This window comes from Pseudorca crassidens, chromosome 19 (genome assembly GCF_039906515.1).
Source record: "Pseudorca crassidens isolate mPseCra1 chromosome 19, mPseCra1.hap1, whole genome shotgun sequence".
Lineage (NCBI taxonomy): Eukaryota > Metazoa > Chordata > Mammalia > Artiodactyla > Delphinidae > Pseudorca > Pseudorca crassidens.
The window spans coordinates 12,835,886-12,859,976 of record NC_090314.1 but is presented as its reverse complement, the minus strand read 5'-3'; the positions used below and the strand labels follow the sequence as shown (position 1 = coordinate 12,859,976).

The 24,091-nt window shown below is 46.0% G+C and overlaps 1 protein-coding gene across 3 annotated transcripts; it reads left to right on the top strand.

The window, feature by feature from the left end:
• The first annotated feature begins 388 nt into the window (after nt 1-388).
• Nucleotides 389-24,091, top strand: DHX33 (DEAH-box helicase 33). Of its 3 annotated transcripts, none has more exons than XM_067715663.1 (12): nt 389-824; nt 3,329-3,489; nt 4,381-4,608; nt 4,753-4,923; nt 8,024-8,209; nt 8,957-9,068; nt 10,223-10,382; nt 10,541-10,629; nt 13,742-13,869; nt 14,254-14,457; nt 16,110-16,196; nt 21,576-24,091. In XM_067715663.1, exons 1-12 carry the CDS (start codon nt 545-547, stop codon nt 21,882-21,884), a joined length of 2,115 nt encoding a protein of 704 aa, XP_067571764.1. In that variant the 5' UTR covers nt 389-544; the 3' UTR covers nt 21,885-24,091. The 3 variants fall into 3 exon arrangements, with proteins under 3 accessions (XP_067571764.1, XP_067571766.1, XP_067571765.1); XM_067715665.1 differs by lacking the exon at nt 21,576-24,091 and adding an exon at nt 19,731-21,561 and having other exon boundaries at nt 390-824; XM_067715664.1 differs by lacking the exon at nt 389-824 and adding an exon at nt 1,193-1,443.

The following is a 24,091-nucleotide window of genomic DNA, read 5'->3' as shown; positions in this document are numbered from 1 at the left end:
CATCTGAATGACTCATCTCAGAGGCTCAGTTTCTTCATCTGTAAATTGGGGATGATATCAGTATCTACTGTATAACATCAGTTATTTGGAGGATTAAATAACCAATATTTGTGTGCACCTCATTAATTTTAAAAAATGAAATACTTTCCTTGAAGAGCGACTATTATTGTGGCAGAGAAAGGGAAACGCGTGTTTACTGGAAGGAAATACTGTTAGCAGGACAAGAAAACCATGGTTGTTAGCCAAAGTTAAGGACCGACGGAACCGTACACCCAGTCCTTCACTGTTGTCGCTCCGGACCTTTTTCCGGTTGTACCTCGGACCCTGCTCTCCCCGCCCTCGGGAAATGAAATCCTGATCACGCTGCCAGTGCATGCTGGGAGTTGGAGTCCCCTTTCTAAAGGCTGCGGGTGGCGGTGATATCAGCGGCGTCGCCGGGAGCCACCAGCACGTGGCGGGAAGGGGCGGCGCGCGCTAGCTGTCGGCTCCCGGGAGCGGCAGGAGCTGCCCGCTTTCGCGCCTCCAGTCGTGTTGCCCTCCCGACATGCCCGAGGAGGCGGGCTTCCCGCCGGGCAAGAGATTCCGGCCGGGCGCCGGGCCTTTGCGGCGCGCCGGGTCCTGCCCTCACGGGCGGCGAATGGTGATGTTGCTGACCGCGGGCGGCGGCGGCGGAGGTGGCCGGAGGCAGCAGCCACCCCTGGCCCAGCCCTCGGTCAGCCCCTACCGTGAGGCCGTGGAGCTGCAGCGCCGGAGTCTGCCCATCTTCCAGGCGCGGGGGCAGCTGTTGGCCCAGCTCCGAAACCTCGACAGCGCCGTCCTCCTCGGTGAGTGACCGCGCCGGCGCGTCCTTCCTCTCTCCCCGTTCGAGCTCCGCGAGAACAGCTTTTCTTAGGTGTTTCTCCCCGTCTTTCACTCGTTTCTACAACAAACCTGACTGCCTTTTCTGTTCGGGGCCAGGAGAGGGGCCTCGGAGGAGTCAGACAAGCCCGTTCTGGAGGTGCTCACAGCCGGTGCGAGTGACTCGCGCCTTCGGCAAAGACTCGCCTTCTGTGCGGAAGGGTAGAGGGACGCAGCGGGAACTTTGGGAGCTTGGAAGAGTGGATCTGAGCCAGTCGGGGAGGGAGGCGTTGGACGCAGAGGAGAGAGCCTGCAGCATAAGAGACAAAGTGGAGGCGAGAGACGGTCCGGTCTGACGGAAGTAGCAGTTTCTGGTGCACGAATTAAGAAGCAGAGTTGAGGGCCGGGGACCAGTTACAAGGGGCTTTGATCCCCAACGTTTAAGTAAGAGGAGCTCCTGAAGGACTGAGAGGATGAGCCTCCAAAGAGGTGAAGGAGATCCAGGAGAGCTGATAACCTAAGGAACAGAGTTGTAAGAGGAAGGGAGTGAACAGATGCAACAATGAAAATGGGGACCCAAAAAGTGCCCACTGGATTGGATGCGAGGTATCAATTGGGGATCGAGTTGAGCGCTGTTTCGGCAGAGCTCTGGGAGCTGATTTGTCACTGGGCCGAGGAGTAGGTAGGAGGTGAGGGCATGAAGGCAGTGGGAGCAGGCTTCTGTTTTGACAAAAAGGAGGGGGACCTAGAGGAACTTCCAGATATTCATAGGTTCAGGGGAAGAACTCAGTAGAGAAGGAGGTTGAAGATGCAAAGCGGGCACTAATAGAGCAGAGACAGAGGGCATGGGGAACGGGGGCCCTTGGCAACAAGGGCTAGATGCAGAGCGGGCCTGGATATCCAAGAGGAGGATGGATATCCAAGAGGCTGGGGGGCTGGAGAAAGGAGGTAAGAATGGGGGTGACTGCAGAAAAGCTTGCAGGGGGAAGTGGCGGGAGATCACCTTTGAGGACTTCACTTTCCTATGAAGTAGGCACGGGAGCTCTGATGAGGATGGGCGTTACAGGGTCCTTGGGGAGGACGGGGGCAAAAGAAGGGCTGCAGAAACAAGAACAAGGATCAGCGGTGGTGCTGGTGCTCAGGTGCATTTAGCCCCACGGCAAACTCAGGTCAGTGTCAGCACAGTTGGGTTAGGTTACTATAGCAACGCTCAGTTTCTTGGTGTAGGAGCAAAAAAGATGGACAGGGAGACATTGATCCCGGTTTGGGTTTTGCCTGATGAACTCAGCAGGAGGAGTGTAGAATAATCAAATTCTTCGTCCGTGATTTGTGTCTGGGTCAGGAAGGATGAGCAGTCAGAGGGGAGAAAATGGAAGAACCACAGGACTGTAGGACTCTGTGAGGTCAGGGAGGGGTACTGGTAGCTGTGGGGGGAGGGATGCACAGGTTTACAGTTCTTTGTTGTGACTGGGCACTGGGAAGGGAACACAGGAGGGTAGAAAATAAGGTTGGGTGCTTACTGTATGCAGATGCTCAAGTACATGGAAGAGACGGACAGGCCATCTCTGCCCCCCAGAGGCCTCTGATATTGGAGGGGGACAGAAACGTTTAAATGCTTTCACACAGTGTAGGGTGATCAGTGATGGACGAGATGAACAAGGCTCTAAGGAACACAGAGGAGGCAGCGCAGCCCCTGGGGGGAGAGTTTGAGGTCTAACGCATGTACAGTTTGTCACGCAGGCAGCGTGGGGGCAGATATTTCATAATAGTGTGGGCAAAGTCAGAGGGTTTGAAAGGAGGCGGCTGGCTGGGGAATGGTGAGGAGTTAGCTGTGGCTGCAGTGTAGGAGCAGATGTCTCTCTTCATGGCAGTGCATTTACATCTCGTTTATCCCTTTGAAAAGTAGGACATTTTTATATAACGTTTGTATTCCATTGTATGTTCTTACTATACTGGTTACTGTTGCTGACCACTTACGTTGTTTCTAATTTTTGGGTGTCATGAGCAAAGTTGACTAAAACTCTTTTGAAGCTGTATTTTTATACACATCTTTATTTCCTTAGAATCAGTTCCTGCAAGTGGAATTGTGGGTCAGAGAGTACAACATTTTAAAGATTTTCCTAGTATAATGTGGCCCTCCAAGAAACAATCCCAATTAACACTCTGCTGGCAGTACATGTGGGTACACATTTTCCCGTGGCTTTATCAGCTTAGAGTATTTTCTTATCTTTTCCTTCTGACTTTAATCTGTTTTGTGAAGTATGTTTCAGTTTGCATTTTTAATTTTGATGTGGACCATTTTTTTTTTTTAGACTGCATTGGGTCTTCTTTGAGGTGCTTGGGCTTCTCATTGCGGTGGCTTCTCTTGTTGCGGAGCACGGGCTGTAGGCGCGGGGGTGTCAGTAGTTGTGGCATGCAGGCTCAGTAGTTGTGGCTCGTGGGCTCTGGGGCACGTCAATTTGCATTTAAATGAGACTTTTTTCTTTCCTAGGGGAAACCGGCTCTGGGAAGACAACGCAGATCCCTCAGTACCTGTATGAAGGGGGGATTGGCCGCCAGGCCATCATTGCCGTGACCCAGCCTCGTCGAGTGGCTGCTATCTCTCTGGCTACCAGAGTCTCAGACGAGAAGAGAACCGAACTCGGGAAGCTGGTACCTAACTTCCTTCTTTACTGACAGTTCTTGGTCCCCTAACCCCCACTCCCGGCCCCCTGACTTTTATTTTTCTGAACAAGACTACTTATACATCTCAAGCTTCTTTCTTGCCACAATTGTTTCAGCCTCTCTCAGAGTTCTTTACCAGTTCCTAAGAGATCAGAGGGTCTGTCAGTCTCACTTGCTTTGCTTTCAAAATCTGTTGGCAACTTGGATAAATTAGCTGTTTTTTTCCTGAGCACTTTTTTTTTTTTTTTTTTTTTTGCGGTACGCGGGCCTCTCACTGTTGTGGCCTCTCCCGTTGCGGAGCACAGGCTCCGGACACGCAGGCTCAACGGCCATGGGTCACGGGTCCAGCCGCTCCGCGGCATGTGGGGTCTTCCCGGACCGGGGCACGAACCTGTGTCCCCTGCATCGGCAGGTGGACTCTCAACCACTGCGCCACCAGGGAAGCCCTTCCTGAGCACTTTCAAGGCTTCGGTAACATCTGCTAAGTCTTTTATCTACATTTCTTTCTACAAACTTGTAAGCATTTTTCTAGTATATAGGTGGGTATTGAGAATGAGTCCCAGAACTGTATATAAGTCAGATTTATTCGTGTTTGTGTGGGTCTCTACCCATTTGACTTAAAAACGTCTTGGACATCTTTTCATGTGTGTACATAGCTTCACTTGAAACTATGAAGTTGCTGGGAGGAGGAGGCTAGTTTTAAATTCTTTGTAGTGTTTATCATCATTGCAGTTGAAGGCGTGTGTCCATTGCCTTGGGAGCAGGACAGGGTCGGAGTTGGTCCTGTTCGCTGCGATAGCACCAGTGCCTGGCACCGTGCTGGATACACTGGGTGCTGAACACACGTTTGCTGAGTGAATGAGTGATCTCTCCACACAGGTTGGCTACACGGTGCGCTTCGACGATGTCACCTCGGAGGACACCAAGATCAAGTTCCTGACGGATGGCATGCTTCTGCGCGAGGCCATTTCAGACTCCCTGCTTCGGAAGTACAGCTGCGTCATTTTGGATGAAGCCCATGAACGGACTATCCACACGGATGTGCTCTTTGGGGTGGTGAAAGCTGCCCAGAAGAGGCGAAAGGAGCTGGGGAAGCTGCCTCTCAAAGTAGGTGCAGCCTGTGCTGCTGAGGGACCCAGGGCAGTGGGCATGGGGGGGCGCGGGCCTCCTCGGCAGCCTTCAGGGCTCAGCAGGGGCACAAAAAGGCTGGTCCAAGCTTGTCCCCATCCTCCGCCCCTGTCTCGCACACAGGTGATTGTGATGTCGGCCACGATGGACGTGGACCTGTTCTCCCAGTATTTCAGCGGAGCCCCCGTCCTCTACCTGGAGGGCCGGCAGCACCCGATCCAGATTTTCTACACCAAGCAGCCCCAGCACGATTACCTGCACGCGGCCCTGGTCTCTGTCTTCCAGATCCACCAGGTAGGCACCGGGGTGCAGATTCCTGGGAAGGCCTGTTTGACCTCGAGCATTCAGCCTTGAACAGGAAAGCTGCCGAACGAAACCATTCTGTGAGCTGTGTCCTGAAGTTGAATATGGAGTTCGTTTGCCATGTCCATATTTTTATCCTTTTTCTCAGTGTCTTTTTTTTTTTTCTCTAAAAAAAATAATTCAACCCTGACCAGCATCTTTCCTCAGCTGAGCCAGAAAACGTCCATATGTTAAAGCAGTGGCTTGCAGGCATATTTTGATTGGAACCCCCAATAAGACACACATTTTATATTGCAACCCAGGACACAATGTGTAGAACTGAAGTGAGTCTTAGGAAACACAGTCTCCTTTTACTACATGTGATGTCCTCTGGTATTTGCTGTCTCATTGAAAAAAAACAAAAAGTTGGTGTATTAACCAATAATGGGTTGCAATTTAGAGTTTTCTTAAAAAAAACAAAAAACTGTACAGAGAAACATTTCAAATATTTTTTTCATTTTATTAAACGTTTACTTAAAAATTCGAGTGATTAAATCTCATTTTTTGGTTTAATTTGTATAAAATCGACTGTTTTTACCTTTCCATTAAGTTTCTGAAAAAATCTAGAAGCCAACTTTTGAAAGCTAATTTTTATTTTAAGCTCAGTGATGGGTATATAGTTTAAAGTTTAAAAAGTCAAGTACTTAGTTCTAAAAAGCTCATAAAAAAAAACAGGAACTGCTTTCACTTTCCCAGCCCAGATCCTGCTCTTGAAGGTACACCTTCAATTTCTTAACTGTTTCCCTTGGATGTTACTTTCCTGTTTCTGAAACATCCTCTCAAATGATCATATCAGGGGCTTCCTTGGTGGCGCAGTGGTTGAGAGTCCGCCTGCCAAAGCAGGGGACGCAGGTTCGTGCTGTGGTCCGGGAAGATCCCACGTGCCGCGGAGCAGCTGGGCCCGTGAGCCATGGCCGCTGAGCCTGCACGTCCAGAGCCTGTGCTCCACAACGGGAGAGGCCACAACAGTGAGAGGCCCTCGTACTGCAAAAAAAAAAAAAAAAAAAAAAAAGATCATATCAGGATGTCTTTTTTTTTTTAATTAATTAATTTATTTTTGGCTGCGTTGGGTCTTTGTTGTTGCACGTGGGCTTTCTCTAGTTGCGGCGAGCGGGGGCTACTCTTCATTGCAGTGCGCGGGCTTACTGCGGTGGCTTCTCTTGCTGCGGAGCGCGGGCTCTAGGCGCACGGGCTTCAGTAGTTGTGGCTCGTGGGCTCCAGAGCGCAGGCTCAGTAGTTGTGGTGCACGGGCTTAGTTGCTCTGTGGCATGTGGGATCTTCCCAGACCAGGGCTTGAACCCGTGTTCCCTGCATTGGCAGGCGTATTCTTAACCACTGCGCCACCAGGGAAGCCCCAGGATGTCTTTTTAAATCAAATATCAGTCTTTACAATATTACAACCCTACGTTGTGCACCATCGCAGTGCCTTGTTCCACACAGTCGTACAAGTTTTCTATGTACGTACAGCCAATTTTTCCCCAAGGGTTCTAACATCTATCACATGCCAATCATGAATATTTTTTATGTGTTGAAACACAATCCACTTTTTCCCGGGTCCTTTATTTATGCTGCTTTTCTGCTCCAAACAGGTTGCTCTCCTAGGCCTCCGCACAGCTGTCCTCTTGGCTCTTCCCTCTGCCACCCTCCTGTGTCGAATCCCACGACAGCACCCCGTGTCTGCCCAGCCTCCTGGCTGCATCGGGTGGAGGAGGGGACTGGGGGGTTCAACCACACTGTACTCAGACTTCCAGCGGACACTTGGGTCCTCATGCTGGCACAAGCCCCCGAGGCTCGCTCTGAGCCCGAGCCTTTGTGGCTTCTCCAGGGAAGTGGGCACACCACTTTCCTACCACCCCGTCTGTACGCTCCCCCGTCAGGACTCCCTCTGCCCGGCCAAGTCACTCACTTCCCACCCCGTCTCTTCATCTTTCAAAAATGGGTTGAAACCCTGTCTTCCTGGGCTTACACCTTCACTGTCATTTTGATAGTATTTGGAGAAGGTCAGGGTGCCTTGTTTAGCTGCTAAAAGCAAATTTGAGATGAGGATTTTTCATGAATAGTGCCTGCAGTGCCCTCAGGTTACATGGTAGCTCTGATGAGTCCTCCCCTTGTTGAAGCTTTGACTGTTGTAGATTTTATCCTGGGAATTCCCTGGCAGTTAGGACTCGGTGCTTTTTACTACTGGGGCCCAGGTTCAATCCCTGGTCAGGGAACTAAGATCCTACAAGCCATGCCACCAAAAAAAAAAAGATTTTATCCTTTCTGTGTGTGCGCACCTCTGAACATTTGTCCTATTAATACCAGGCTAAAAAACTACATGCACACATATAAATACATAGATAACAGATATATGTATTCATGCATAGACATATATATATAGAGAGACACATACACACGCACAACATATAGATAATTATTAAACATTTTTCAGTTATTTTGCCAAACAAGTACTCTACAAATTAATGTACCTGAACAGACGTCAAAGAAAGATTGGATCAGTGGGTGTGCAATTAACACTTACATGTTCTTCTCTTTGTGAGGTGAAGGATCCAGTTAAGCCTGGGCTCTCAATCCCTTGTCCACGTTCAGCGTGCTTTGGGGGTTTATGAAAGTACACTTGATGGCCTCATTCAGTTAGGGCTCCTCTTCCAGCATGAGTGCTTCCGGCCATTTCCGTGGATCAGGATTTCCCCAAGTTGTCTCTTTTGTCAGCTCCATCTTTCAAGATGATTATGAAAGGAAGGCAGCTTCATGCAGATTTTATTTGCTTGCCTGATTGTGCTTTTCATGGCATTGTTCTCGCTGCAAAAGCAATCTGGCCATCTTTCTTCAAAATCTCCTTAATTCGTTTTTAAACATAGCTGGCTAACTCGAGTACGTTGCAGCCGTGCATTCTCGGTGTGGGTTTTCTCCCAGGGGAGACACCAATGTTTAGGCTCATTTATGTCTCCAGAGTTAAGAAAAATAACTGGGAAAGTTCATCCGTGACCATTGTTCTGTGCAACCTGTGCTCCTGTCAAGGCCTAGTAATCCCACTCTGCCTTTTCTGTAGGAAGCCCCCTCCTCTCAGGACATCCTGGTGTTCCTCACTGGGCAGGAGGAGATCGAAGCCATGAGCAAGACCTGCCGGGACATTGCCAAACACCTCCCCGACGGCTGCCCCTCCATGCTGGTCCTTCCTCTCTATGCCTCCCTGCCCTACGCCCAGCAGCTGCGCGTCTTCCAGGGGGCCCCGAAGGTGAGTGCACCCCTTCTTCTGCCCAGCCCCATCCCTGGGTACCCAGACGGATGCACCAGTGGGGCCTGTGCTCCTGTCAGCAGGCTCCAGATAAGTTGTGTGGGACGGGATGTGCAGGGACCACACACATGAACTGGAAAGACGCAGGAGGGTAATGCGGGGCTGCAGACACAGCCCTCCCATGGTCAGAACAGGGAGACAGCTGTCTGGGGGTGAGGGAGAGGCAAAGGCAGAAGCCAGGGGCTCAGTGAGTGACTCTTCCAAGGTCCACCGTTAACAGAGCCTGTGTCCACAGTACGTTCCTTGGGTGCCCATGCTGTGCCAGGCACTGTGCCAGCACTTGACACATACTGTCTCTCATCCTCTCGAGAACCGCAAGGTGGGCCACCATCCCAGTTCCGAGGCCCCAAGGGGTGAAGTGACGGTTGCCCAAGGGGCACAGGAGGTAGCTGGCAGGGCCAGGACTCCAGCCCACATCTACCTGCTTCTGAATCTTGTGCCTCTCCCACCACATCTCATTGCCTCAAAATAAACTTTTAAGGCTGAAGCATTCCCCACACCCTACCCCGCCCCGCCCCGCCCCGCCCAGTTTAGTGACCAGCCATCAATATTAATGACTGTCATAATAAAAAAGTCATCTCTTCTTGCTCATGAGTGAGTTGTGACAATTCACGGTGAGGAATGTGTTTTAAAACTTCTGAATCATATGTGTGTCATATGGCTCTTTGGTTTTCTTCCTCCTTTTAGGGCTGTCGCAAAGTGATCATTTCAACCAACATCGCTGAAACCTCCATAACCATTACAGGAATAAAATATGTAGTTGACACGGGCATGGTTAAAGCAAAGAAGTATAATCCCGGTGAGAATTTGTAGCTCCTGATGTCTCTTCTCTGTGTAGTGAGCAGCCTGTGTCCCAGTTTCCCCCAGATGATTGTCTCATGTCCGTAACTACCTGAGATTCGGGTGGCAGCACCACAGTCTAGCAGTCAGGGCCAGAAAGGCACGTGAGGCAGGAAAGAAGAGCCCAGAAGTGGCACACCTGGGGACAGATGATCAGGGACCTGGGCAGAGGGCATGCAACCCCGTCAGAAGGTAGGCGAGGATGCTGGCTCTCAGGCCAGGGACAGCCTGATACCACATCAGAGGCTTCCTCGGAAATGACATCTGAGCTAGGCTGGTTTGACCTCCAGTCTCCCAGGAAGGAAGCAGACCCCCGCAGGCTGGGGCGAGGCACTAGCTGTTTCCTGAGTGTGTGCAGTGGGCAGCTTGCTTGAAGTCATTTTTATTCAGGTCTGTTTTCTACCTTGCTTTACTCCACAGAGGATTTGAGGCAACTGAAATTATGGCTCCCGAACGTTTAATTGAAATGCACTGCTAAGCCTTCAAGGGTGCTGTCATTCATGTGTGTCTCTGGGGACCACGTATGTGAAAGGGCTTGGTTCTCTAGTGCCTGGCACAAAATACACCTTTATAAGAAAATCGGTCTCATTCACTCCTAGGCGTAACAGCATTACATTGTCTCTCTTTTATAATAGGGCAGGAGGGAGGATGCAACACACAGGGGACTGGAGGCGTTTCATTTTGGGGTCATCGTTTGATGTGGGCCAACCATCCTGGTTTGCTGGAAACTGTCTCAGTTTTAGCACCGAGAGTCCCAAGTCCTGGGAGACCCCCTCAGTCCTGGGCAAACGGGGTTGTGGTCACCTGTGATCGAAGCCAAGGCCTCTGAGATCTACTCTCCTGGGTCCCTGCCCCAAGCACGAGGTCCTTCTGATGTTTTAGTCACAGGTTTCACACGGTGTTCACAGCAAAGGCCCTGCTTCACCACAGACCGGTCTGGTTTCGTGCTTTCTGATGCAGGCTGGAGCTCTTCTGGACTCGTGTGTCACAGAGAGGGTCCCCGTGTGTCACAGAGAGGGTCCCCGGCGGTCTGAGCAGTGCCTCTCATTGCCCACGCTGCAGAGTTTGTTCATGTGACGAGCAAAGCACTAACACGGGCCATTCTCCCACCAGACAGTGGCCTGGAGGTGTTAGCTGTGCAGCGGGTGTCAAAGACTCAGGCCTGGCAACGCACAGGACGGGCTGGCAGAGAGGACAGTGGTATCTGTTACCGGCTCTACACGGAGGATGAGTTTGAGAAGTTTGAGAAGATGACGGTGCCAGAGATCCAAAGGCAGGCCCAAGGGGCTCCCACACCTGCCCTTTGTCCCGAGGCTTCTGTCCCTGTGGCCCATATCCTCCAACTGACTCTCCTTGGTGGGCGGCTCTTGCCTCGCCGGCTGGGGGGTCAGGAACACCTGCGTGAACCACCTGCGTCTCTCACACTTGCAGGTGTAACCTGGCGAGCGTGATGCTGCAGCTCCTCGCAATGAAAGTCCCAAACGTGCTCACCTTTGACTTCATGTCCAAACCATCTCCAGGTAAGTGGGGTCTTTGGGAAGGTGTACAAAATGGACAAAAGCAACCAGTGGACTCCAAAAAAAACCAACCAGGTCTTCCAGCGGTCTCCTTTTGTTTAGTATAATTTGGTGGATAACAACCTTAACTCTCAGAGAAGAAACTCAAATCATGAAAGGAAAGATGCGGTGCCGTCAGCACCATCGCGGTGCAGAATCAGCGGCTTCATGTAGGCATCACGGGCGGGTTCCGAGACCACAGGAACCAGTGAAGGTGCTCGAGGGGGTCCACAGGATACTGCAAACCTAACGAAATCGTACTTTTGCCAGCAAAAGCACTGAAAAGATTAAGTTTCTTTGCTTTTGACCGGAATTTGATGGGCCCCTGCCCTTCACTGATAATATCTCCATGTTGGAAAAAAAAAATAATGGGGAGTTCTAATGATGGTAGCTTAGTACTTGGCATCTCTTCAACATATACCATTTTCTTTTTTTTTCCTGTCTTCTTTTTTTTAAGTAAAGAAGCGCAACTGGTTAAAAAAGTAAACAGTCGATGGGTATACAGGGCCCCTCTGTGATCTCAGTTTCCCTCCTCTACAGCAACCACTGTGAACATTTCCCAGTGTCTTCTAGAGAAAATCTTTTCAAGTACATATAGTCTTTTATTTATTTATCATATGAATTTTATTTCATCAGTCCTTGGGCACGTATATTCCATCCTCCTCCCAGACCGGGGTGCCTGCAGAAAGGGTTGTGATCGGGCGTCTCCAGCCCCAGGTGCAACAGCACTTATGGGCCATTCACGCAGCTTTCCAGCACTTCTTCCAGAAACAGGCCAAGAGCAAAGGCACCAGCCTTCAAGACTGAGATCAACTTTGCTTTTTTTTTTTTTTTGGCTGTACAGCTTGCGGAATTTTATTTCCCTGACTGGGGATCGAACCCCAGCCCTCCGCAGTGAGAGCATGTAGTCCTAACCACTGGACCGCCAGGGAATTCCATATAGTCTCTTTTTAAAACACAAATAGCAACACACATTGTGCACTGTTCTACACTTTTTTTTCTTTCTCTTGCTAAATCTCTACATACAAACGAGGCACATTCCTGTCAGGTGGAAATATCGAAGCCACACCTGTGCATCCGTTACCAGGGCTGCAAAGCCTCCGGAGGCTGCCACACTCCCCACCTCAAGTTAACCACCTCCCAGGTTTTGTCCGTGAATCCCTCACTTTTCTTGAATATTTTATTCCATGCACGTGCATTGTTTCGGTTGGCATGTTTATGCCTCGATTTCCCAGTGACCTTCCCTTTTCATTCATCATGTTTTATAAAGTTTATGTCTGATGCATTTTCATTACTAAATACTGTTCTAGTCTATGAATAAACCAAAATGCATTTATCCTTCTACCGATAGACATTGGCACATTGCTTTTTCTTTTTTTTTTTTGTCCCACCACCACTATCCCCTGCCTCTTTCCCCCCTTGGTGTCCATGTGTTTGTTCTCTACATCTGTGTCTTTATTTCTGCCCTGCAAACCTGTTCATCTGTACCATTTTTCTACATTCCACATATATGCATTAATACACGATATTTGTTTTTCTCTTTCTGACTTACTTCGCTCTGTATGACAGTCTCTAGGTCCATCCACGTCTCTGCAAATGACCCAATTTCATTCCTTTTTATGGCTGAGTAATATTCCATTGTATATATGTACCACATCTTCTGTATCCATTCGTCTGGCATGGACATTTAGGTTGCTTCCATGTCCTGGGCTATTGTAAATAGTACTGCAATGAACATTGGGGTGAATTTGTCTTTTTGAATTATGGTTTTCTCAGGGTATATGCCCAGTAGTGGGATTGCTGGGTCATATGGTAGTTCTATTTTTAGTTTTTTAAGGAACCTGCATTCTGTTCTCCATAGTGCCTGTATCAGTTTACATTCCCACCAACAGTACAAGAGGGTTCCCTTTTCTCCACACCCTCTCCAGCATTTGTTGTTTGTAGATTTTCTGATGACGCCCATTCTAACTGGTGTGAGGTGATACCTCATTGTAGTTTTGATTTGCATTTCTCTAATAATTAGCAATGTTGAGCAGCTTTTCATGTGCCTCTTGGCCATCTGTATGTCTTCTTTGGAGAAATGTCTATTTAGTTCTTCTGCCCATTTTTTTATTAGGTTGTTTGTTTTTTTAATATTGAGCTGTTTATATATTTTAGAGATTAATCCTTTGTCCATTGTTTCATTTGCAAATAGTTGCTCCCATTCTGAGGGTTGTCTTTTCATCTTGTTTATAGTTTCCTTTGCTGTACAAAAGCTTTTAAGTGTCCCATTTGTTTATTTTTGGTTTTATTTCCATTACTGTAGGAGGTGGGTCAAAAAAGATCTTTCTGTGATTTATGTCAAAGAGTGTTCTTCCTATGTTTTCCTCTAAGAGTTTTATAATGTCCGGTCTTACATTTAGGTCTTTAATCCATTTTGAGTTTATTTTTGTGTGTGGTGTTAGGGAGTGTTCTAATTTCATTCTTTTACATGTAGCTGTCCAGTTTTCCCAGCACACTTATTGAAGAGACTGTCTTCTCCATTGTATATCCTTGCCTCCTTTGTCATAGATTAAGTTGACCATAGGTGTGTGGTACATTGCTTTTTTCACTTAATGTATTTTACAGATCATTTTCCCTCTGTGTAGATATTTATTACATTCTTAGGATTGCATCTTTATTCTTTAATAGGCAATGCATTTTCATGGTTCAAATTTAAAAAGAATAAGATAGTAAATAGTGTCCTTCTCACCAGGGGCCTCTGAGGCACCTGGTATTTCCATTGCTGTGTGTGTGCGTCTGGAGATGCAGGTCCCTGTACGATGTCCGAGTGTATCTGGGGGTGAAATTCATAAGTGTAACTTTGCTGGGTTTCAGATTTACACACATATTGCCAAATTGCAGGCCACTATTTAAAGAGAGTTGAGCTGAAGACAATGTTGTGCTTAACAGCTTTGAAAAGCACCTCATGGGGACAGTGTGGCTGTGGTCTTTGCTGTGGTTTGACGTAGGCTTCTCAGAAGTGCCCTGAAGTAATGAACTAGCTCCAGCTTCGTCCTGTTCTGAATGTTCGACTCCTTTTTATGTCTTTCTTTAGATCACGTTCAGGCAGCCATCGCCCAGCTGGAGCTGTTGGGTGCCCTTGAAAACAAGGACGGCCAGCTTACCCTGACTCCAATAGGAAGAAAGATGGCGGCTTTCCCGTTAGAACCCAAATTTGCCAAAGTAAATGATATCCTCTCCTCAGTCCCCTTTCTGTGTGTTACGGGTCAGCCATCCCAAAGGAGACTCCTTAACCCAGTGCTTCTAGATTAATCTTCACTTTTTCTCTTAAATAATTATTAACGCCTACTTATTAACGCCTAACTCTGACTTACGCTCAGTGTGGGATTCAAGCCATATTAAGTCATGAGCCCTACCCACATGGAATCATGCGGGGAAGGCAGCCCTCTGTTTTACAGAAAGTAGAATAACATACGTAGTCATGGTTTTAGAAACATCTGCCCCTTAAGGCTTTACAAGGGAAGCTGCAAAAGCAATATGTGGAAATACTTTATTCAGAAGCCAGGAGAAAACTAGGCTTACACAGTTTTTAATTGTGATTTGCAGACCATCCTCCTGTCCCCCAAATTCCACTGCACGGAGGAGATACTGACCATCATCTCCCTGCTGTCAGTGGACAGCGTTCTCTACAACCCCCCCTCCCGGCGGGATGAAGTGCAGGCTGTGCGGAAGAAGTTCATATCCAGCGAGGGCGATCACATCACCCTGCTTAACATCTACCGGGCCTTCAAGAACACAGGCGGAAACAAGGTAGGCCTTGTCTCTTTCCCCTTCTCAAACGATGCCTCCTTTTGGGCCTGTGAATGGCAGATGTCATTTCAGAAATGTCTGCGCGCAGGGAGGTTACCAGGGAAGGCATGATTCCCGTCTTTCCCTCTGCTTATGTTTAACTCATACCTAACGTTGGCCAGTTCGTTAAGTATTTGTTGACCCAGTTTCTTAGCTACAAAATGATTTGTTTCCCCACCTGCCCCTAACTTTCTTCATAGCAGATTTTGCTTGTATTTCAGTTCCCTGGACCAAGATGGAAAATGGCTGTATTTTCTTTCACTTATCAGTAAAATAAAACAGAATAAAATCAGTCATTGGAGGGAGTTCCCTGGTGGCCCAGTGGTTAGGATTCCGGGCTCACTGCCATGGCCCAGGTTCAATCCTTGGTCAGGGAACTGAGATCCCACAAGCCGGGTGGCGCGGCCCACCAAAAAAAAAAAAAAAAAAACCAGTAATTGTGCTATATACAGCATGCATGCTTTATCTGTGCTTTAATGCAAAAAAAATAGCCACCACCCAGTTTTGGTAGTTACAAACATTTTGCTGTATTTGCCTCAATTTATTTTTAAGGAAATAAAATGATCTGGACACAACAAGAGCCCTGAGCTGCCCCTTTTGCAGTCCTTCCTCCCTTCTGTAACCCCAGTCACGTCTGTCTGGGTCCTGGTGGGCAGCAAAGTGCTTTCACTTTGTATGCGCAGGCGTTGTATGCTGTAAATGCTTCTTCATGCTACCTTTTTGCAACTTGTTTCCGTCTCTTCACCTGTAGTGCCCATCCCGTCCTGGTCTCTTGTGCACAAGGGGGAGAGTTGCTCTGGGGTCAACACCCAGGAGTGGACCTGCCGGTCTTCAGGCAGCTGCATCAAGCTTTCCCAGCTGGCATGTGCGTCCACAGAGCTGTCAGCACCTCTTTATCCTCCCCGGAGTAGTGTAGAGGAGTTTCGATTTCCACCAGCCTCTCCAGCTCTTAGTTGAAAGGACTTTTCGTTTTTGCCACGTTGAGGGATATGAAGTACTATCTGAGTTATTTGAAGCTGCACTGCCTTGATTCCTCAAGAGACCGAGAACCTTTGCTTAAGTTTATTGTCATTTGTAGTTAATCTTCTGTGAGTGGTCCATCCATGTCCTTTGTCGTTTTTCTACTGGAGTATTGGTCATTTTCTCACTGATTTGTAGGAGTTTATTTATTTATTTATTAATATATTCTGGAGGTAATCATTCTTTACTGGGTGTAGTGATGCAGATATCCCAGTCATTAGCTTTTTTCATCGTGACTTACCTATGGAATTTTTTGGTTCTACTTTAGTTTAAATTTTTACTGTTTTCCTTTATGGTTCATGCTTTTTGCTATAAACATATTTTCCTGTATTTATTTTTGGCAACTGAAGTTTTCCGTCTGAATTAGAACAGTGTTCTAAAAATTATGCTGGGACTTCCCTGGCAGTCCAGCGGTTAAGACTCCGTGCTTCCACTGCAGGGGGCACGGGTTTGATTCCTGGTTGGGGAGCTAAGATCCCGCATGCCGTGTGGTGCGGCCCAAAATTTTTTTTTAATTAAAAATAAAAATTGTGCTATGTTATTTTCTTTATAGAAATGAGAGGACTGTGATATCTCTTTTTTCTCCTATTCAGGATTGGTGCAAAGAGAATTTTGTCCACAGCAAGAATATGATGCTGGTAGCTGAAGTCAGATCACAGCTGAGGGATATCTGCCTAAAGGTATTCTTCCTCCTGGTGTTCACTGGGGGGCTAAGCTGTCACTTTTTCTAGGTGAAAAATTTCAGGTTGCTTATTGCAAGTGATTGCAAAAAACCCCTCTCATTGTAGGAAAATTTTTAAATAAGGAAGAAAGTAAAACTTACCCACAGCTCCACCTCTCCCCAGTTTGGTCTGTTTTTTCATAGCCCTGTTTTTATTTTATTTTATTTTTTTTATTTATTTATTTTTTGGCGGTACGCAGGCCTCTCACTGCTGTGGCCTCTCCCGTTGTGGAACACAGGCTCCGGACACGCAGGCTCAGCGGCCATGGCTCACGGGCCTAGCCACTCTGTGGCATGTGGGATCTTCCCGGACCGGGGCACGAACCCGTGTCCCCTGCATCGGCAAGCGGACTCTCAACCACTGCGCCACCAGGGAAGCCCATAGCCCTGTTTTTAAATGAATTTTTTACATCATTAGTTACATTGTATGTATAATTTATATTCAGCTTTTATAAACTTTAAAAGTGTTTTCCAATGTTATTAGAATTCTTCTTAAGGTTTGTTTTTTTAGTGGAAATATCTTTGTTATTTTTATTCAGATTACAAAAACCGTGCATAATTGTTACAGATTGATACAGTGCAGAAAATAGTGATATATAATGCAGAAAGTGTAAAAGTCTCCTTAATCCTGCCCCTCCAAAGATAAATAATAGTCTGGTGTAGATCCTTCTAGAATTTTTTCCTGTGTATGTATGTTTTTATATATGTGTGGGTATACACATATACGTGGATACATATATAAAATTTTCTTTTTTTTTTCTTTATTTTAATAGATTTTTATTGGCGTATAATTGCTTCACAATACTGTGTTAGTTTCTGTTGTACACCAAAGTGGATCAGCCATATGCATACATATAGCCCCATATCCTCTCCCTCTTGAGCCTTCCTCCCATCCTCTCTATCCCACCCCTCTAGGTCATTGCAAAGCACCAAGGTGATCTCCCTGTGCTATTCTGCTGCTTCCCACTAGCTGTCTGTTTTACATCTGGTAGTGTAAATATGTCGATGCTACTCTAAATCACCCCAGCTTCGCCCTCCCACCCCGTGTCCCCAAGTCCATTCTCTAGGTCTACATCTTTATTCCTGCCCTGCAGCTAGGTTCATCAGTACCATTGTTTTTAGATTCCATATATATATGTTAGCATACGGTATTTGTCTTTCTCTTTCTGACTTACTTCACTCTCTATGACAGACTCTAGGTCCATCCATCTCACTACAAATAACTCAATTTCATTTCTTTTATAGCTGAGTAATATTCCATTGTATATATCATACCACATCTTCTTATCCATTCGTCTGTCGATGGACATTTAGATTGGTTCTGTGTCCTGGCTATTGTAAATAGTGCTGCAGTGAACATTGTGGTACATGTCTCTTTTTGAATTATGGTTTTCTCAGGGTATATGCCCAGTAGTGGGATTGCTGGGTCATATGGTAGTTCTATTTTTAGTTTTTTAAGGAAACTCCGTACTGTTTTCCATAGTGGTTGCATCAATTTACATTCCCACCAACAGTGCAGAAGGGTTCCCTTTTCACCACACCCTTTCCAGCATTTATTGTTTCTAGAGTTTTTGATAATGGCCATTCTAACCGGTGTGAGGTGATACCTCATTGTAGTTTTCATTTGCATTTCTCTAATAATTAGTGATGTTGAGCACCTTTTCATGTGTCTCTTGGCCATCTGTATGTCTTCCTTGGTGAAATGTCCATTTAGGTCTTCTGCCCTTTTTTTTTTTTTTTAATTTATCTATTTATTTATTTTTGGCTGCATTGAGTCTTCGTTGCTGCGTGCGGGCTTTCTCTAGTTGCTGCGAGCGGGGGCTACTCTTCGTTGCGGTGCACGGGCTTCTCATTGCGGTGGCTTGTCTTTGTTGCAGAGCACAGGCTCTAGGCGCGTGGGCTCAGTAGTTGTGGAATGCAGGCTCTAGAGCTCAGGCTCAGTAGTTGTGGCGCAAGGGCTTAGTTGCTCCACTGCATGTGGGATCTTCCTGGACCAGGGCTCGAACACATATCCCCTGCATTGGCAGGTGGATTCTTTACCACTGAGCCACCAGGGAAGTCCTTCTGCCCATTTTTTAATTGGGTTGTTTGGTTTTTTGATATTGAGCTCCATGAGCTGTTTGTATATTTTGGAGATTAATCCTTTGTTGTTTCATTTGAAAATATTTTCTCCCATTCTGAGGGTTGTCTTTTTGTCTTGTTTATGGTTTCCTTTGCTGTGCAAAAGCTTTTATGTTTAATTAAGTCCCATTTGTTTATTTTTGTTTTTATTTCCGTTACTCTAGGAGGTACATCAAAAAAGATCTTGCTGTGATTTATGTCAAAGAGTGTTTTTCCTATCTTTTCCTCTAAGAGTTTTATAGTGTCTGATATTACATTTAGGTCTTTTCCACTTGGAGTTTATTTTTGTGTATGGTGTTAGGGAGTGTTCTAAATTCATTCTTTTACATGTAGCTGTCCAGTTTTCCCAGCACCACCTATTGAAGAGGCTATCTTTTCTCCATTTTATGTTCTTGCCTTCTTTGTCTTAAATTAGGTGACCATATGTGCATGATTTTATCTCTGGGCTTTCTATCCTGTTCCATTGATATATATTTCTGTTTCTGTACCAGTACCATACAGTCTTAATTACTGTAGCTTTGTGATATAGTTTGAAGTCAGGGGGCCTGATTCCTCCAGCTCCATTTTTCTTTCTCAAGATTGCTTTGGCTATTCAGGGTCTTTTGTGTTTCCATACGAATTGTAAAATTTTTTGTTCTAATTCTGTGAAGAATGCCATTGGTAGTTCGATAGGGATTGCACTGAATATGTAGATTGCTTTGGGTAATATAGTCATTTTCACGATATTTGTTCCTCCAATCCAAGAACATGGTATATTTCTCCATCTGTTTATGTCATCTTTGATTTCTTTCATCAGTGTTTTATAGTTTTCTGAGTACAAGTCTTTCCCCTCCTTAGGCAGGTTTATTCCTGGGTATTTTATTCTTTTCGTTGCGATGGTAAATGGGATTGTTTCCTTAATTTCTCTCTCTGATTTTTTGTTGTTAGTGTATAGGAATGCCAGAGATTTCTGTGCATTAATTTTGCATCTTGCAACCTTACCAAATTCATTGATTAGTTGTAATTTTCTGGTAGCATCTTTAGGATTTTCTACGTATAGTTTCTATAGTATCTATAGTTTCTATGTATTGCCGTGGCTAGGGCTTCCAAAACTATGTTGAATAAGAGTGGACATCCTTGTCTTGTTGCTGATCTTAGTGGAAATGCTTTCAGTTTTTCACCATTGAGTATGATGCTTGCTGTGGGTTTGTCCTATATAGAGCCTTTATTATGTTGAGGTAGGTTCCCTCTATGCCCATTTTCTGGAGAGTTTTTGTCATAAACAGGTGTTGAATTTTGTCAAAAGCTTTTTCTGTGTCTATTGAGATGATCATATGGTTTTTATTCCTTAATTTGTTAACGTGGTGTATCACATTGATTGATTTGCATATAGTGAAGAATCCTATGGGATGAAGCAAAAGCACTTCTAAGAGGGAAGTTTATAGCAATTCAATCTCACCTCAAGAAACAAGAAAAATCTCAAATAAGCAATCTAACCCTACACTTAAAACAACTAGAGAAAGGAGAACAAAGAAAACCCAAAGTCAGTAGAAGGAAAGAAATCATTACAATCAGAGGGGAAATAAATGAAATAAGAATGAAGAAAACAGGGCTTCCCTGGTGGCGCAGTGGTTGAGAGTCCGCCTGCCGATGCAGGGGACACGGGTTCGTGCCCCGGTCTGAGAAGATCCCACATACCGCGGAGCGGCTGGGCCCGTGAGCCATGGCTGATGAGCCTGCGCGTCCAGAGCCTGTGCTCCACAATGGGAGAGGCCACAACAGTGAGAGGCCCGCGTACCGCAAAGAAAAAAAATGAAGAAAACAGTAGCAAAGATCAATAAAACTAAAAGCTGGTTCTTTGAGTAGATAAACAAAATTGATAAACCCTTAGCCAGATTCATCAAGAAAAAAAGGGAGAGGACACAAATCAATAAAATTAGAAATGAATAAGGAGAAATCACAACTGACACCACAGAAATGCAAAGGATTACTATATGCCAATTGAAACTGTAATTAAAACTCTTCCAACAAACAAAAGTTCAGGACCAGATGGCTTCACAGGTGAATTCTATCGAACATTTAGAGAAGAGCTAACACCAATCCTTCTCAAACTCTTCCAAAAAATTGCAGAGGGAGGAACACTCCCAAATTCATTCTACGAAGCCACCATCACCCTGATACCAAAACCAGAAAAAGATATCACAAAAAAAGAAAATTATAATCCAATATCACTGATGAACATAGATGCAAAAATCCTGAACAAAATACTAACAAACAGAATCCACCAACATGTTAAAAGGATCATACACCATGATAAAATTTTCTTTTTAAAACAAAATGTATAACACTGTGTTTTGCAATTTGCTTTTTTCCACTTGGAGTACTTCTTGAATACTTTGTGTCTAGGCTGTCTTGCAGTGCCTGCATATGTCTATCTCGTTCTTTTTAGTGACTTCATAGCATTTCACTGTATTCACTACAGTTTATTTAGCCAAGCCCCTAATGGTGATGATTTAGGTTATGCTGTAATCATCATCTTCCTACATAAATGTCTGTGCTCTGGTACACATAGAATGAACTTTTAGATGGGGAGTTTAGATTTTCATAGACATTGCCAAATCATCAACCAACAAGTTTCCTACGAGCTTATATTCCCTCTTAGAGGACATAATGTTTACATATTCAATGGCTATGACGCGCCACATTTTACCTCAAAAGTGGGCTTGTCTGTGTTCGCGTTCTCCTGTGTTGAGCACTGAGAGAGTGTCTACTTTTTGCTGCTGTGAGCAACTCTGTGGTGACTGTCTTCGTGTGTAAGGCGTCTTTTGAGACAGCCCACGTCGCGGACCATCCGCACGTCCCTAGGGGACAGTTGTCACCCTTACCCAGGCCTGTGCCTGATGCCAGCGGCCCATTGTTAGCACTAGAGTGACTTCTTCTCATAGTAGCGTGCTGTGTTCTGCATTATACCATTTTCGAACCCTTCTTGTACTTGAACAGCTCTCCTGCCACACCATCCCTTGGCTGCATGAGTTCCCTCATTTTCTATTGACAGTAGACGTGGTGCTCCTCCAGCAGCACTGATCTCAGGTGTTGCAGGCAGCCGCCCGGGTGTCAGCCTCCACCGTGGGCCGTGCACCCTGGACTGCGCTGGGGGCACGTGGCTCCATCCACCACGGGTGGCGGCACAGTACTCATGTCTGGGGTCTTCTCCATGTCTCGCTTCCTCCCGAACCAGATGTCCATGCCGATCCTGTCGTCGCGAGGGGACACAGAGAGCGTCCGCCGCTGCCTGGCGCACAGCCTCTTCATGAGCACCGCCGAGCTGCAGCCCGACGGGTCCTATGCCACCACGGACACCCACCAGCCCGTGGCCATCCACCCCTCGTCCGTCCTCTTCCACTGCAAGCCGGCCTGCGTCGTATACACGGAGCTGCTCTTCACCAACAAGTGCTACATGCGCGACCTGTGCGTGGTGGATGCCGAGTGGCTGTACGAGGCTGCCCCCGACTTCTTCAGGAGGAAGCTGAGGGCCTCCAGGAACTGAGCCGCCCGGGGCGGGAGCTGGGCTGCAGCTGGCCTCGCCGCGGACTCTCAGGCTGGCACCCAGAGAGGCCGCGGTCGTATCGGGCGGATTATGCCCGGCCTCTGGGAGCTTGAAAGCATCTTTGTCTAAACTCCTCAAACTGAACCACACAGACATGCAGCGACCTTGGAGACTTCAAAATGATGCTTTCAGTTCTTGCTGGGCGACTTTGGGTGACTTAGTTAACTTCTGAGCCTCAGTTTCCCTATCTGCCAAGTGGGGGTGATAATAATAATACTTACAGGGTTGGGGTCATGAGGTTTAGAGCAAATGAAAGGAAAGTACCCAGAGCTGTGCCTGCCCACGGTAAACACGCCGTGGATCGTGAGCCGTGGAGCTTGGTTGCTGTTACTGCTTTTCTACATGATGTGAAGCAGGTACAACAAACCCCGCTGAGTTCCCAAGAGTGAGGGGGATCATCTGGAAAGGGGACCACCAGATGTCACAGAGCTGTTGACCTGGGATCTGTTTTAACTTCTATCTGCATATGGACTTTTATAACAGAAAACGCAAGAGATTAACTTCTGTTTCAGGAGGGAGGTGCTTTGGGGCCATAAACACTTGAGCCTAAGGTGCGTCTCTGAGCTGAGCTTACGGCATTTCTCCTCTGGCCCTGCGGTGGGCGGAGGTGAGAACACAGGCAGCTTTGGCTCATCCATCACCTCATCTAGTGTTTATGTTCTTTTATCTTATTTATTTCCTACGGTCATTTTTTCCTTCTTAGGGACCTGGGGACAGCCTGGCTTTGCCACTCGCCCCTCTCTAGCCCTCATTTTCCATATTTGTCAGAGGGGATTAGAGGGTCTCCACAGTCTCTTCCTGTTTTCATATTTTGAGGAGGGAAAAGACACCAAAAGTCCTTCTTAGCTATTTAATTATCAAAAGCAAATAATCTTTCCCCAGAGAATGCTATGCCCTAGAAGATGCCAAGATTTAGCCCTTTTATTGTGCTTAATTGGTCAGAACACACATGTGCAGTGTTTTGGTTATTCCTTTACTTAATAGAGGCCTAGGATGTTTAGGGTTCAAAAGGTATTGGTAAAAGAAAATACAATTTTTAATAAAATGTTCAAAAGGTATTGGTAAAAGAAAATATTGTATTTTTAATAAAACGTTCATCCTGCTGGTAAAAAATTAGGAGTGGGGTAATTTATTATGTTCCTCAGCAAATTATATAGAGGTATTCTCTGGGGCAAGTAAAATTTAGCTTTTAATCATTTATGTCCAGCTCAAGTACCTGAACCGTTTCAGGAAATGTATATTTTTTCTGGCAGCAATTAAGGGGTAAATAGCGTCTATGTTTCTGTACAGAAATATGTTTGTCACTAACATTCTGGTAGAGTTTTCATACAGTAGTTTTTTATTGGGCTTTTTAAAAAGTTAACTTTTAACATAGCTGCTCAGGGATTAAATCAGATTGGAAAAGCCGGTCTGACTCTCCGTATTACTACAAAGAAATACGTGGTTGTTTACATTGAGCTGCAGGGGATAGATAAGTACACTTTAAACTTTCTTAAGAAAGTTAAATGTTTCATAGTGATGTTGCAATCTAACCTTGAGCTACTCTTTTCAATCCTACAATCTCCAGTCGTGTGCCACCTTTTTTCCAACCTGTGAAATCCATATCTAGGTGAATCACTAGCTCCCTTGAGCAGCTTCATGTAAATAGATGCACTCCAAGCAGATCCCATGCCTCAGATGTTTGTCTTCTGCTTCTAGTAATCATGGAGTGTGAAACCCCCAGAGCAGCATAGATCTAAGAACTGCCAACACCCAGTTCTTGGTAAAAACCTTTGGTAAAGAGATGCCAGAATGGAGACAGGTTTTTGCTCTGTGGATAAGACAGGTTATGTACTGTGATGCATAAATCCATTTAATCCAGCTGTGAAGAAATGCTTAGAACTGTGGCCAGGCATCTAAGATACCATTCCTTGTGCATAGAAGGAAACACTGCACCTGTGGGGAAGCAGGAATTTTATTATATTTTATTTGATCAGAATATTATAACTTGCAGCAAAAAAAAATCTAGTTGGTTCAGGTTTATGTTGTATTTTGAGAGTCTGTTCTTGTTCAAACAGAGATAGCTCTAAAGAAGCACTGGCTCTTGTATATAATGCTCAGATTTGCACATGACTATCAAGTCCATTAAAAGTGAATCTTGTACATGT